The sequence below is a fragment of the Hesperophylax consimilis genome, chromosome 11 (assembly GCF_061612785.1).
Source record: "Hesperophylax consimilis isolate HC1 chromosome 11, BYU_Hcon_1.0, whole genome shotgun sequence".
Lineage (NCBI taxonomy): Eukaryota > Metazoa > Arthropoda > Insecta > Trichoptera > Limnephilidae > Hesperophylax > Hesperophylax consimilis.
The window spans coordinates 34,141,978-34,158,242 of record NC_142846.1 but is presented as its reverse complement, the minus strand read 5'-3'; the positions used below and the strand labels follow the sequence as shown (position 1 = coordinate 34,158,242).

General features: G+C 37.0%; 1 protein-coding gene across 1 annotated transcript; it reads right to left on the bottom strand.

Annotated features, from left to right (window-relative positions):
• Nucleotides 1-12,841: 12,841 nt before the first annotated feature.
• Nucleotides 12,842-14,011, bottom strand: LOC149420079 (general odorant-binding protein 68-like). The gene is made up of 3 exons (XM_089636948.1): nt 13,919-14,011; nt 13,340-13,555; nt 12,842-12,937 (listed from the first exon to the last, which is right to left on the bottom strand). Exons 1-3 carry the CDS (start codon nt 14,009-14,011, stop codon nt 12,842-12,844), a joined length of 405 nt encoding a protein of 134 aa, XP_089493074.1.
• Between the last annotated feature and the right edge of the window lie 2,254 nt (nt 14,012-16,265).

Genomic DNA, 16,265 nt, shown 5'->3' with positions numbered 1-16,265 from the left:
AACGTTAATACCTATACCACAGTTAGGAGAGTCGGGAGATTTGGATCCATCAGTAAATAAAAGAGAAAAGTTGGGCCATTTAGATGAAATAATGTCATTGAACATATTATTGACAGTTCGGGCCGGGAGATTGGAATGGCTTTTAAGGATTCCGATCCCTTCTATTATTGTTGGGGATAGGGTGACGTGACTATATTTTAATTTGTATAAGGGAAGTAGATCATTTTGGATAATGTGAAGCTCTGAGAGAGACTTAAAATTTTTACAGATGTCAGGAAGAGGTTTAGTTGAAGCTCTGATTGTAGATGAATGAGTTGAGTGAATGAACAACGAGACGCTGGGGATAACCTGATGACATTTAGAATTTAAACATTTAAGAACAAATTTGTCAGCAAATAGTTGACGCCTTAAATAAAGAGGAGGATCAGAACATTCTACTTGAAGGGAATTGATGGGTGACGATTGCATCGCTCCAGTTATAATTCGCAAAGATTTAGATTGAATTTTGTCTAATTTATCAAGTACATTTTTTGAGGCAGTACTAAAAAGTGGGCAGGCATAGTCAAGATGGCTTCGAATAAGTGCGTTGTAAAGCAACTTAATGCAAGTAGGGTGAGCACCCCACCAAACGCCAGATAATGATCTGATGATATTTAAATTTTTTTCGCATTTAGTAACTAAATTATTAATATGGGAAGACCATTTAAGTTTCCTATCAAATGTTACTCCCAAAAATTTTACTTCAGAAGCGTTGGGGATTGGAGAATTTTTAAATAAAATTTGAACGGGGGGGTTTTTATGGCGATTTGAGAAGGTGACACACTGAGTCTTTTGGATTGAAAGTTCAAGACCATTTAACGTGAGCCATGTGCAAAGGGCATTCATGGCTTCGTTAAGATATTTGACGGCGAGAGGGATGATTTTGGATGATAAGAAGAAAGCTATGTCATCTGCGAACTCAATAACTTTTACTTGTGGGGGAATAGCGACATGCATATCATATGTGTATATATTATACAGTAAGGGGGACAATACATCGCCCTGTGGTAAACCCTTCCAAATAGACCTACTTTGAGGAAAAATATCTGGAAGTTCAATGAAAATTTTTCTATCTAGAAATAGATTAATAATAGATTAATATCAGTACTGATGATGGCAAGGTTATCTTGAGTGGATTTTTTTTTCCTAAATCCAAATTGAGATGGAGAGAGAAGCTGTTTACTCTCGACAAAAAATTCTAATCGGTTTTTAATTAATTTTTCATAAAGTTTACTGAGGGTGGATGAAAGAGCGATTGGCCTGTAGTTGGATCCAGAATTTGATGATTTGTTTGTTTTTAAAATAGGGATGATTATTTGACAACTCCAGTCATCAGGCATTATACCAGTCTGGAAGATTTTATTTAAGATGCTTAAGAAGTGGTTTAGAACATTATCATTACTATTTTTGATTATGCTGTAAGGTATACCATCTCTGCCTGGAGATGAGTCCTTGACTGTTGATAAACAATTTTTTAGCTCAATTAAGGTGAACGGAGAGTCTAGCCAATGATTAGACATAGGAGTATTATAGATGGGCGTTATTTCATCTAAGTTAGGTACAGAAGGGGGGGCAATTTTGTCCAAAAATTCATCGATCCATTTAGAATGAGACGCTCGAGGAGATGGTGAACTGAAGGAGGATCTAAATCTTCGGATCATAGACCAAACTTCCGAAATTGGAGTGTTCGGAGATACTGAACTGCAGAAGTTGTACCACCCAGATCTTTTTTTTGACCTCAATACCCTTTTGGCATTGGATTCAGCATTTTTGTATATAAGATAGTTCTCCATAGTCATATTGTAACGATAGGAAAGAGATTTAGCTTTCCGAATTCTTACTACTTTGGAACATTCCTCATCCCACCAGGGAGTTGGAGGGAGTTTTTTGAGAGATTTAGTTTTAGGGGGAGGATTTGATTTATTTATTGCAGTTATGAGCATTGATTTGAAGTTATTATAATCATCTTTGACGGAAAATATATCGGTGGCGGGTGAATTTAATAGGAACTTGTCCATATGAGAGTTAAATTCATCCCATTTGGTGTGTTTCGTTTTAATTTTTGTCGAAATATGAGACTTGTCTGATTGGAAAGAAGTTTGATAAGTAATGGTGATTGGGAAATGATCACTGGAGCAAGGGTCGGGGGACACCACCCACGAGGAGAGAGAAGCCAGACTAGTAGAACATATCGATAGATCCACTGCACTGGGGTTTGTGCTGGGGCGTGAGATCCTAGTAGGAGATCCGTCATTCAAAAGGAAAAGGTTGGATTGATCTAGGAAATCCATCACACTTCGACCATCTCGGTCGGAGAAAGCAGAACCCCAGACGGGGGAATGGGCATTAAAATCGCCTAATATAAAGAAAGGAGGGCTTAGTTGACTTACAATTTGCAACCAAGTTTGTTTATTGAAGTGGGCTGTTGGGGGAAGATAGACTGAAATAAAGGATGTGTCCTTTATTTTAGCTGCAACCATTTGAAAGTCAGCATTGGGGGGTTTGATATTATTTATTGGGGAAAATGATATGGATTTTTTAATAAAAAGGGCAGCACCGCCGCCCGAACCTTCCGGGCGGTCGTCGCGGAGACAGGAATACCCTCCCACATTAAAGTGGGTGGATGGAGTAAACCAAGTCTCCGAGATAGCAGCCAAAGAAATAATGTTGGAATTTAATAGGTTAAGGAGATCAGATTTGTTAGAAATAGCACTTCGGCTATTCCACTGAAGTATTCTGACATCCTGAAGAGTCATTTTGAATAAATGATTTTAATGTGGAAATAATAGTAGCAGCGTTGGACGGTAGATTAGTTTGAGAAGAAATAAGGTCAATTAGAAGCATAATAAGAGTTTGGATAAATGAAGAATTGTCTTGGGAGAGTTTTTCAGAAAGTTTAAGAGAGTTCATTGAGGACGGATTATAATTATTTGCACACCCATTTGTGGCATTTGAAAGAGGTGAACCATTGGGATTTAAGAGCAGTGAGTTGTGTTGTGGCTGATCGTATCCAGGAGCCGGTTTAGAGATAGCGTTTTTGTATGTGAATTTAGTTGAACGAGAAGAAGTTGTTGTAGTGGAGGGAAGAGGGTTGGATGAGGAGTTGCTGGATAAAGCCTCAGCAAATGATTTTTTGACAGGCGGGAATAGTTTAGAAGCCTGCAGAAAAGACAAGTTCTGAGAGGCCATAGAAATTTTAATATTTTTTTGGCGAGATTGTTCTGGGCAAGATGTGTTGATAGCTGTATGTGAGCCTGAGCAGTTAAAACATTTAGGTGAGGATGAAGAAGGACATTGGTCAGCTGCGTGGTTTTCTCCACATTTAAAACATCTGGGTTGAGATCTGCATGCAGCTTTGGTATGACCAAAACGGCAGCAATTGAAACATTGAGTGGTGGGATAAGTATACATTTCAACTGGTAATGAGTTGAAGAATAAATATATATGGGAGGGAAGAGATTTACCTTCAAAGGTGATAACGACAGATTGGGAGGGCTTCCAAGAAATTATACCCTCAGAGGAGTCCTTGTAATTTAGCCTCCTGGCTTTTATGGGATTGCCAATGTGTTGGGGGGTTGAAAGTGAAGACAGAATTTCTTCGATGGACAGATCGGTCGAGATACCTCTGACCAAGCCCATGCGAGTGACATTGAAAGTAGGGATATATGCCTTGAACTTTGAATTAGATGAAATGAAGATATTTTTTATGAAACTGTTGGCAGCTGACCCTGAGAGGAATTCGACGGAGATTCGGAAGCGACCCTCGGCTTTTACACCTCCAGGCTTGATTGAAAGATTCTTGCTATTTGATAGGAATTTGCCAAATTCAAGAGGGTGGATGGTTTTTCCTTGCTCAGTTTTTTGGGCGTATACTATGAATGGGCCACGGGAATGAAGAGAATAAAAGTTTGTTGGAGGAAGTTGAGAAAGTGCTGGTGGGGACTGTGAAGTCGAAGGCGAGTCAAGTTTTATTGGGGAAGAAGGAGTAAATTTCCTTTTTTTGGTAGAAGTCAAAATGACAGAATCACTGTCAGAAATTTCTACATTTTCCCCGTCTGGGGGGTCCGGAGAGGGATCTGGGGGCTTTGTAGGGGGTCCAGGAGGGAAATCTCCCTCCATTATTCACAACAGTAAACAACTACAATAATAGTATGAAAAATGACAGAAGTAAAAAAGTTTATAAATATCTGGAAATCAGCAGCGAAAAGTGACTCCTGGGAGATCAGAAGGGAGAAGAAACCTCAAGGCACAACACACTACACTTTTTTTTTGGCCAGAAAACAAAATAGAATGGAAAAAAATTAATTTTAGATAGAGCAAAACAAAACAACTGATGACAGCCAAATGTTATTGTTGCAAATCCCCACCGATGACCTAAATGATAAAAAAGACATAGAACGTCAAAGAAGAGTACTGAGTGTGCGAGCTAACATGCTTGCCAGGAGATTCAACAAATGCAGTCCTCCGGTGAAGAAGCAACTTTTCCAAACATATTGTATGAGCTTCTACACTAGCGAACTATGGACGACATACACACAAGGCGTCATGAACACACTCCGAGTACAGTACAACCACGCATACAGAGCCCTATTTGGCCTCCCCTGGCGATGCAGCGCCTCACAGATGTTCACCGAAGGAAGGGTGCATGGGTTCGCTGCTTTGATGCGCCACAGAATAGCCGGGACGAGTCAGCGCTACCAGAGATCGGACAACACTCTTGTCCAGGCCGTTGCCCAGTGGCAGGGAGCGCCTCTACACCAGAGATGGATAATGTCACTCAAGCCACCATAAAGTCCTAATGTGCACATCAATGTATTGATTTTTTATTTTTTATTTATTATTTTTATTTTTATTTATTTCTTTGTTCATTTTATGTTTATGTATTAACTTAAATGTAAGCTTTTATGGCAGGCAGAGCATTGCACACACCGCTCTGTCCAGCTGAAATAAAAATTATTATTATTATTATTATTATTATTATTAAAAAAACATTGACGATAATGGTGGAATAGATGGATAGATCCATTTGCCGCCTTTACTTTTGTTTGAGGTAGGTATGTAGTAGGTAGACTTTTCGAAAGTATCCAATCTTTGATAGATAGGTACTTTCGAGTAGGTAGATCTTTTGAAAGTATTCACTCTTGATAGGGTGCTTTCAGGTAGGTGGTAGATAAACCTACCTGCTGTATGTAAATGTGTAAATAAATGTTAAATGCACCTATGTAAATTTAGTTTAAGCTATTTTATACTCCCATATGTTTTCTTTGTTTATAGTTTAATATGAATGCTACAGACGCGTTGTCTAGGGACATGTACACTCATTATGAACTATTTTTGTGTCACTAAGAAAAATCTATATTTCTCTATTCCGAGAATGAGATTCGAGTCGCCTAGGCACACCTGCTGGTACTGCAACGGGTGCTGAATGATCGAATCTAATATGAAAAAGATTTACGATTGATTGGGTTAGTAGGTGATTTGTGATCTGGTCAAATGATCGGGTAATTCACAATCGACCAAAGACTTTCAAAGCCCAAGGTGTTGAGCATAAGTACGAGTCATAACATCAACTTATTAGGAATTATTGTCTGTCTTGTAAGGGTTACACTAACCATAAAGATGTTATCCCTGAAGCAGAAGACATATCGCCTGAATTCACAGTCATCAGTTTTGTTGGTGTCAGCATCACAGGCGGCCATAGCCTTGGCGATGGCCGGCTTCCATTCAGCGGAGTAATCCTTCTCGGAGAATGCCTTAAAGGCGGTCTTGTTGATCTTATTGTCGGCGGTGAGGAGACCATCCTTCTTCAAGAGGCATTGCATCGCCTCACACTGTTTGTTGGAAAAATAAATAGAAACTTATAAACAAGTGCATCGCAATCCAAATGGTATTTTTAACCTGATCCACTCGACTGTCGACCATCAGCTATTCCCGCAAGCGGAAGTTGCATGAAGTTTCACTAAAACACATACACTGTGTAAAAACGTGCTGTGTACTGGAATGTATTGCATTAAAACGGCCAGCGTTGTAAAGATTAATATGTACATAATTGGAATATACTTATTTCAGTACTTTCCTATTATCTAGAGTAAGTAATGAATTCAAATAACAGGAAAGTACCTTTATTGTATTGTTTTATGGTGCTTTCACACAAAATATTACTTATATATTGACTTCCATTCTTTTTTCATCTTCTCAACAAAGAATATCATATTATTGCGTACCAGGTTCGTGGGTAAATTTTGATCATAATAAAAGTGTCACATATTTTAGGGAAAAGAAATTAATCTTAATCTACGGGTTTCGTGAAAATATTTACAATTTCGAAGGAAAAGATAAGCACACAGCTGCCAGTTCCTTCCAGAGTCAAGCTGTTGAGCTTAGGAAAGAGTGAACACGGGTGAATCATTTTTTGATGATTGATAGCATCTAAGTCAACTCACCGGAAGTCCATGGTGTCCACCTGGCCCCCCATGTTCCCCGTGATCTCCAGATAGACCACATGCCTCGGCATTTGCATGTTTCGTAGGCATTGGACACGAGCCGGGGCAGCAATCTGGCAGATGCTAGAGAATTCAAGTTGTTGCATGTTAATAACTTGGATGAGAAAAAATGTTATTCAGAAAATCAATAAATGTTATTTTGGTAAAATTTCATAATCTACGAACACATATTATAATAACTATAAGTAGTAACTTACATTTTTATTAGATTATATTAATCCCAAGGGCTACCGTTCGCACACAATCAATATTTTTAGCATTGCTTCTAATATTGATATATAAAGAAGTATTGATAAAAAATTCAAATTTTTGAAATCTGTCAACAGTAGGTACCTACTTATTGTGTCTTCAGTTTTATTGGTTTTGTTTTAAATATTTAATATGGGACGAAAAAAATACTCACCACTCCCTTGGGAGGCGGCTGGGAACAATCCTGGGCATTGACTGAAATCTGTACAGCAATAATTTTTTTTTTGTAAAACATAAAGTAAAATTTCGTGCAAATATATTTTTAACTGTTTCAACTTTTCCAGTTGATCAAGATATTTTACAAAAAAAATGGAATTAGCAGGGAAAAGAGAAACAATTTTTTTAAAAATTATCGTATTAGTTATTTCAAGAGTAAAATCACAGTTAATATTACCAGGAGCACAGAGAGGGTAAGAAATGTAATGGACAACATTGTTACTTGATGTGAGTACGCAGGTTGACTGATGACATTTTATGTGAATCTCTCTCTTTTATAAGTAGAAACATTAGTTTTTTATCAATAACAGCTCACATAATTATGTTAGTTCAGACTTCCTCTCATTAATTCATAAAGTCACACAATGAGCGTTACCGAGCATTATTATTAAAATTATAGCACAAAGCTTACTGCAATAATTGTGTTGATCCAAATTTTCACCAATGGCCTACCCCAGAGGTTCCCAAACTTTTTTGCCCCGTAGACCACTTGCCAAATATTTATTTTTCCGTAGACCCCCTGCCTGCCGAATATTGAATTTTCCTAAAACTATTAACTTCCCATGTGATAATTTATTTTTTCCTAAAAAGATTCCCTTCCCTTGCCTGTCCAACAACCGGGTGGCGGAATAGTTCCTCTGTCTTTGCATTGTGCAGACAGGGGCGCCCTTGTGAGGTATTACACCAAATGAAAATGAAGCAGGATAAGCAACGGGAATTTCTTTCTGTAGCTAGCCCTACAGAACTGCCCCTTAAGTTCTTTGTCAGTGCTTATTCCAGTCATTTCTTCTTGTCACATGATTTCCGATTCTTTGACGTTCCATTTCCATAGTCAAAATGTCCTCAAACTTAGTTTTGAAGTCTGTGTGAAGTAAATTTAAATGTTGAACGTCAGTATTACCCTGGACGTTTTTCAAAAACAAGTTGGGGATCTAGGAAAATTCGCAGCTTCCGATGTGCAATGTTTTGCTTCAATATATTAATTCTGACGAGAAAAGGAATGTATAACTTTGTTTATTTAACTCAATAAACAACTTTACGAAATATAAAAATACAAATATCAAATAAGTAATTTCTCAGTCTATTATTATTAGTCTGTTATTTGTGTTAGGTGTATTGTGTCATTTATGGAACTCCTAAATTTATATATATTTTTATTTATTTATTTATTTATTTATTTATTTATTTATTTATTTATTTATATATATAATTTGTACATTTATTTATAACAATTACAGGTAATAAAGCCTAAGACGTTATAATTGTACCATTTATGCAGTGTATATGCAATGCCAAAAATCTCGTAAATGCGCTATAGGACACAAAAAATAAATCTAATTTCTTATCTACCGCATTCAAAAAGCACGTAGCTCTCCCCACAGGTGAGTTCATTAATAAATTAGTGCGGCTTGCTCTACTATATAGAAGATTGTGATGACGTCCTCGAGAGTGAGACTCTGGTACAAAAAAATTTAATTGGGCCAGTATCTCATTATTAGATAAGTGACCGTTTATTAGTTGGAAAAAATATTTAAGCAAAGCAAATGTTGACTTGAGGTAAATGGGGGTCGGCTCATATTATGTACTCCCATTTGAATCTTGTGGACCCCTAAATTTTTTTCTCGGTGACATGGACCCCAGCAAGCCGATATCGACCCCTGTGGGTCCATATAGACCACTTTGGGAACCTCTGGCCTACCCCAATCATTTTAAATTAAGTCTACCAGGTCCGGCCCTGAGCCAAACCGCGCCTGGCGTGAGTAAAATTTTGGCGCCCGTTGTCAAAACCAGTAGAACCCTGGGTAGGTGATCTATTCGGATGATTTGTATTTTTGTGTAGCGTCGTTTTAACGAAAAATAATCTTAAGGGCGATGTGTTAGGATTGTTAGGTGTTAGATATTATCGCTGGCTTGGCGATTTGGCGCCCGGAGCGGTCTGCTCCAATTACGCCCGCATATTGCCGGCCCTGCTACCTGCTAAAATTCTATTGTTGATGTGAAAATTTATATTCATTTTGGGTTATTTGAAAAGAAATAATGTTATAAATACACCTAAATACATATCCCGCAAATGCGCCTACAAATTATAATAATTACAGTTGTGTATCTATGGATATAAAATATGTACCTACTAAATGAATAAATGGCGGCAGAAGGGGCTGGCGTGGCTTTGTTTTACCTTGTTGACAGATAAATTAATATTTAAAAGGTTCATATCTCAAGATGGGCTGACCTAGAAATTCTAGAAAATACAAAAAAAAAATTAAAAAGAGACACTGATTTTCTGATGTACAATTATTTTTCTTCCGATGGTTATCGAAGGTTGGCTATCATCAGGGCAATCTTCACCCTACATGCTGAAACCTGTAACAACTTAACGGCACTGCGCTCGTACACCTGTCTCATAGGTTTCGAAGTCATGACGTATTATTTGCAATTTCTCAGTGCCTTCAAGAGCTATTGCCAAAACGAGTACAGCTTTAGGGTATGGGTGTTGTGATGTTGAAGTTTGATGAGTATTATACAAATAGTTCTACAGCTGTTGAAAGGAACATTGACTGATAAATAGATTGGATTTTTTTGTGTTCCCACAATTTCAAACATTATCCCTTTCAGGCCTGAAATTTTTTTTTCTAAAATCACATTTTTTTTGCAGTTATCTTACAAAACGGCCTTATAAGGCAGATGCAAAAAATAATAAAAAAAATCCTAGCTATCCCCAAGGTCATATACTACCCCTGCACGATCGTGACGTTTGGGCTAGAACTCTACTAATGCACGGTCGTGACGCTGTTAGAATTTCGGCTTTTTTGTGCTTGTTTAGCAGAAATAAAATTCGGTTTAGCAAAAATAACATTTATTATTTAGGTAATCACATAATACATTTTATAATCATAGTAACAAGATGTAAGAATAAGTCTTCAATGTGTTTGTGTAGCTAGAATTGAGATCTGACAAAAAAATATTCTCCACGCTTAATTAATAATAAAAAGACTGCTATTTTTCAATCAGACTTGAAAATAGCGATATTCAATCTTATTTTTTGTGATAAACTGCAAAGCAATTTTTTTTCCTTGAAAGGCAGAGATACGCATCGCACTTTTCACACCTAATCTTTGACCTGCTTTTACAATTTTCCATTCTGCAGGCACGAGGATTTTCAATCTCGTCAAAACATGGAAGATGGTCATAGCCGTCGTACCTTTTAGCTTGAGAGGGTTGGTTCGATCGCCTATACTTCACATTTGGCTCTAAATTTTCAACAGCCTCACCATCACTCTCGCTAATCCTCCTTTGGCGAATAGGTGCGTTGGTAAGTCCATCTGCAACTTGCATGCGAAACTCCAACAAGTCCATAACTTTGTTGCCTGGAACCCCAGCTGCCGCACAATCTAATTTATACAAGCGCCATGCGTTGGAAATGGCCAAGTCAAAGAAATGGAGTATGACTTTTAGGGTCCATTTCCTTGTCTTCATAAATGTGCGGTAGTATTCAATAGACTGATCGAGAATGTCAACGCCGCCCATGTGTTGATTGTAATTAGCGATTACTTTAGGAGCGGTGACATCAATGAAAGCTGAACAATTTTTATTCCAGCGTTTCACAGTTACTGTTTCGTCTGCAGATGTGCAATTTGAAGAAACTAGTACAGATTTGTTGTCCATCCATTTGACAACTACCACATCGTCGCTCACGAACTGCTGAGATTCACCGCGCTGCATATGACGATCTTGTTTAAAATCTATGCTTTTCCGCTCAGGTATTCGATTCATCATTAGCGTACCTGTGCCGTGCAGTCCCATAGCGTTCAGTTTTTCAAGTAATGGTATGGACGAGAAGTAGCGGTCAAAATAAATGCAACTTCCTCTTGGAATGCTTTTCGAAAGATGCAATATTATCGATGCCCCAACTCCTAATGATCTGTCTCCAATCGGAGTGCTAGCACCTCGATAGACTTCAAAATCAATCATGAGCCCATCGTGAGTTGTAGCCACGAAAGCTTTTAGACCTTGGGGTCGTGGCTTAGTTTTGATGACTTGTCGCAGCCCACGCGGGCATACACCACTAAAAGGGATCATTTGCTCATCTATAGAATAAAATCTCGGCTGCCTTTCCAGTCTATCGCATGCTTTTTTAACCTGGTTTAGTACAGGTTGTACCTTCCAAAGTGTGTTGTTATTCCCTGGTGGAGGTGTATCACTGTCAACAACGTGTAACGCTGTACGCAGAGTCTTGAATCGGTCTCTGGCCATTACGTCCGCAACTAAGCCCAATCGCATTCCTTCTCGCCAGTACATGTACATCCGCGGGTATGGGATGTATCCCATGATAAAATGAATTCCTATGAGCTTCTTTAACTCCACGACATTCGTATTTAAAATACGGCCAGTGTGGAGCATGTAATAGTTATTGGTACACATGGCAGAGTGTTCGAAAAACTCGTCGTCAAAGTAGTCTTCAAAATATTTATTTGGTTCTCGAATTACTCCTGGGTCGTCACGCTGCGGGTAGCTGTGTCCTTTTTGGTTAAATGGCACCTGTCTCCGAAGTCTTCTTCTAACCGGGCCGGCGCTTCTTTGGCCTACAATCCTGCGTGGGAGTTGAGATGGGGTCGGTATTGGTGGAGCTTCTTCATCAACATGGTCATATGGCATTTGGGGAGGCAATTCTTCATCGTCATCCATGCCATCCACTTCTGAATTGTTGCCATCTCCTATCAGTTGCAGTACTAAATCACTATTCAGCTCCATCTCTGCAAAAAATGTGAATAATAGTGATCAAATCAACAAAGTATTAGTCAATAACAAAAACTGCCTAAAGTCACGTTAGGCCTAACCGTCACGATCGTGACTCCTGATCCAAAAAGTGTGATTCTATTTACAAATCTCAAGTTTTCAATGTAAATACTTGTAAAATACAACCACCGGCATTAAAACAACAAACTAATAACAATTGCATGATGTATCAATTAAAAAATGTACAAAATAACATCACTTACGTCTACCGCTCTCATCGGAGAAAAACACTGCCATCCTGGTCGCCTCACTAATATCAACTGGCCGGCCGATGACGGGAACAATCTAAATTAGTGGGTAGCTAATTTTGTGCACTATCGTTTGCCGTCGTCTTCGTTCCGAAAAGTTGATTAGGCGAAGCGCGGGAATTTTTTCATTGAATATGCACGCTCGTGTTGGAGCGTCCTTAAAGGGTTATGCTAAAATAATTTAAAAGAAAACTGTTGATTCGTGAACTTGAGAGGGCACTTATCCTAATTTCATCATTTTGTTGTTTCAAAAATTTGCAGCATGTACTTTTAGAGTTACATAAAAGAATTTAGATCAGTGATAATGGTTTATTTATGACAGTGATGCCCAACCTTTTTAGCAGAAGGACCACTTTTGATTCTCCTTCTTCTTCATGAAATAGGTATACAAACATACAATAAAAAGAAGAATACAAGAAATGCCATGTAGACGTGTTTCGTAATCTAAAAGTGTGAGGATTTTCAGCTTTTTCATATGCAGAACTGTGTATCAGCATCATTACAAAATTCAAATGGGATGGTGATATACAATGTCAGGCAAGTGTAACTGGGTTTAAATGTCGGAGTTTTATCTTAGATAGGTGATGGATTAAATCAAAAGTAATGATATTATATTACGATACACAAGACGTGCACCTATTTATTTGCATTATTACCAGAATAACAATAATAATAATAATAATAATAATAATTGGATAATTTGTAGAGCGCCGTTTTTGTGAAAAATCACCTCAAGGGCGCTGATAATAACAATACATAAAATGAATTAATTCAAAAATGATGGTGAAATCACTGCCTTGGTGGTCCCCCCATGGGGCAGCTCCCCATGAAAGACTTTAGGGAAGAGCAATCTGCAGACTGGACAAAAACGGATGCTGGGCAATTCTGGAATAACAGAGAAACATAATATAATTTATGTATTCCATCTGATTGATGTTTTTTTTCCAGTTAAGGAAGGAATTCTAAGGCATTTTTTTACACTTTTTAATTTTATGTTAAAACAACCTTAAATTTATAGCATTGCCGTATTGTAAGTAGCAAAATCAAGGCGTGATCCGCGCGGCTGTAGTGTAATACATTATGATCCATCAGCCGCACTCCCCGCTCACTACAGTGATGTCGCCTATGTAATCACATACATAGGGTCAAAACCTGGCGCATGATGGAATTGATTTAGTTGAATAGTTATAATTGATTGTTAGCATTGTAAAAGTTAAGTGAGGCAGTCATAACTTCTTTCCCTGCTTAAATAATGGTACTCTGCATCTGAAACAATTGATAACTTACCAAGAACAGTTTGTCCCTGAGGCAGTTGGAGTATTTTCTGGCTTCGCAGTCATCGACCGTGGTGTCAGCATCGCAGGTGGAAATGGCCGTGGCGATTGCCGGGCTCCAATCCGAGGAAAGCTGCTGCTCGGCATTCGCCTTCCAGGCGGCTTTGTCCACCTTGTTGTCGGCCGTGAGGAGGTTGCTCTTCCTCAGAATGCACTGGATTACTTCACACTGTAACGTGGAAAAAGGCAATAGTAATCGCACATTGCGTTTCATACACTTTGTTTTAAAACCAATTAATTATTCATCCTCCAGAATTAAAATCAATGATATTTTCCATGTATACATTTATGAACTAAGTAATAATTTCAGCATATATTTGACTTAATTCGTTACAATAATAGCTAAATACCTACCTATGTTTTTTTCTGTACATTGCATTTGCCATAAATAAATATACCTTCCTGTCCATTTTAAATAGAAAATTGAAATGGGGTGTTCAGCGCAGGGTTATCAGGCCAGATTAGGGTTATATAATAACATACGCATCGCCAACGTGCTGGGAAAACTAACGATAAGACACGTCATACTTACTGAAGGGGGTCCTCCAGGCCCACCAGGACCACCAGGACCACCAGGACCATCGGGCATGGAGAGACCACACTCCTCGGCATTGGCGCTATCCATTTTATTGGGGTCGGAGTTGGGGCAACAGTCTGACGGACGCTGAAATATTCAAACCTTTCATTCTACATGTTTTGGATAAAAAAAATATTCAACAACTCGTAGAATTTTTATTTAAAAAATCGGTATATTTATATTAAATGTTGTGCGTTTGTGAGTGATGTGTGTTTTATATTGGTTTTGTGTGTTACGTGTAGGTTTAATTATTTTGGTAATATTGTATTTGTTGTTATTTAATCCATTTTGCGTCTGAATTTATTTTTGTTTTCCTCAATTTTATTATATATCTATATGGAATGTGCGGGACTGCACTAACCTCCCCACATACCGGAATAAACACTTTATTATTATTATATTATTATTATTATTTTCAAGTGTTAGGATGTTGAAAGCTTTTATAGCATGGTATTGATAGTGTCTTTGTCCAAAGCTTGTATTTACAGTCGGAGTTTTTATGTTTTCTTTGTACGCTTGTCTAACTCGTTTGTTAGTGATATTTTGTGTATGTTGAAATTTGTTTTTTAGATCAAAAATTTAGTTTAGTAGTGTTTTAACGAATAATTTTTAAACATATAATTTTCAATCGTACTGAACCATAATCACAATCTGCTGAAATTATCAAATGAAACGTCAAAACAATATCTAGGTTTTTTTATTATTTGTTTTTGGGGTTTTGTGCCGTGTTGCGCTAACTCCTTCTTTAGCCAACGTTTCGGACAGCATTGCATCATCAGGGCAGATGTGTTATTGCAATTTTTTTTTTTTTTTTTTTTTTAAATTTTTTTTTTTATTTTTTATTTATTTTTTTTTTTAAAAAGAAAGACAAACATTCCCAGGTTACGAATAACCCAACAATGTTTGAAAATCTCCTACTACCACCACAGAAAGCCGAAAATGTTGCTTGTGTTGTGAACCACTGACCGGTCAACAAATACATATATAACACCCCAAAAACAAATAACAAAAATACTTTTGGCCATGAAAATCTTAAAACATATTTGAATATCTACGTTGGATATGTATATCAAATGCATAAAATATCCGGCAACAGCAACAACAAACAAAATGCGGTCTACATAAAATGAGGTCTATATAAAATGCGGTCTATATAGAAGGCGGTCTGTGGCAGGACAAAGTCTGCATGGGCCCACTAGTATTATATAAAATCTGATAGTATTTTTTTTTGCTTTAGTAGGTAACTATGTACATAAAAGTGATGATATTATTTTTTTTCTATTTCTTTTTGTCAAACACAACCTGTTTATATTCCGAAAGTTGATCACTGGTGAACATTTGTTGGGTAGGGTAAAATGTTTGATCCATCTCTTTAGATGTCGTATTTAGACGGAGAGGTTAGAAAAAATGGTTGTAACAGTACCGAAACATATAAAAATGTTATTTGCATAGAACAAATCACTTTGGTTTTTAATAGTAATTTGAGCCGCAAGGGTACCTTGGCTGCCATCAAGTTAAATCGTCCGACGCGGTGTAGAAAAATAGAAATTAGAAATCAGTTTATTAAAAGAAATACATTTCTAGCTTCAAATAACAATGCAAACGAATAACTGGAATAAATACTCACAATCCTAGGAGGGCCCTGGGAACAGTCCTGGGCATTGACTGAAATCTGCAATAAAATTATTTTCAGTCAAGTAATATTCAAGATGGAAGATAAAATAAAAAAAAAATCATACATATTTATCGATAAACAAAATGAGTAATATGGTGTAAGATTAATTATTATTATAAAAATTTTTTTTTACCAGGAGCACAGAGAGAATGACAGAAATAAAGTACAACATTGTTACTTGATGAGAAAACATGGAAAACTAGTGACTTTTTAAACCAACCTCTACACTTTATAAGCAGAAAAAATGCTTTTTCATCATCAATTTGCAATAAGTAATAACCACTATGTAATAATTAAGGTTAATGATAAACCATCATAATAATTGACTTCCTACGATTAGTTCATAAAATCACACCATGAGTGTTATCAAATTATGTATTTAAAGTATTATTATTATTAAGTTTACCACTATAATAATGGTCATTAATGTGCAAAATATCCATATATTTGCTGTTTTTTTTATTTTTATTATAAAAAAAAGGGGACCTCATATTTTAGGAAAAAATATTTCTACTGATAAAAATAGTTCTTAATCTACAAAATTATTATTATTGAGTATTTTAAATAGAACAAGCTATTTGAAAATTCTTCTTTTTTATATTATTAATTTCCTTGAAAAATATTATT

Bases quoted from the DNA above. Each gene is read 5' to 3' on its own strand.
- LOC149420079 (XM_089636948.1), bottom strand. From the start codon at position 14,011: ATGGATAGCGCCAATGCCGAGGAGTGTGGTCTCTCCATGCCCGATGGT. The intron at 13,556-13,918 runs GTAAGTATGACG...TCCACGTTACAG, and splicing joins GGCCTGGAGGACCCCCTTCA to TGTGAAGTAATCCAGTGCAT. The intron at 12,938-13,339 runs GTAAGTTATCAA...CTGTTATTCCAG, and splicing joins TCAGGGACAAACTGTTCTTG to AATTGCCCAGCATCCGTTTT.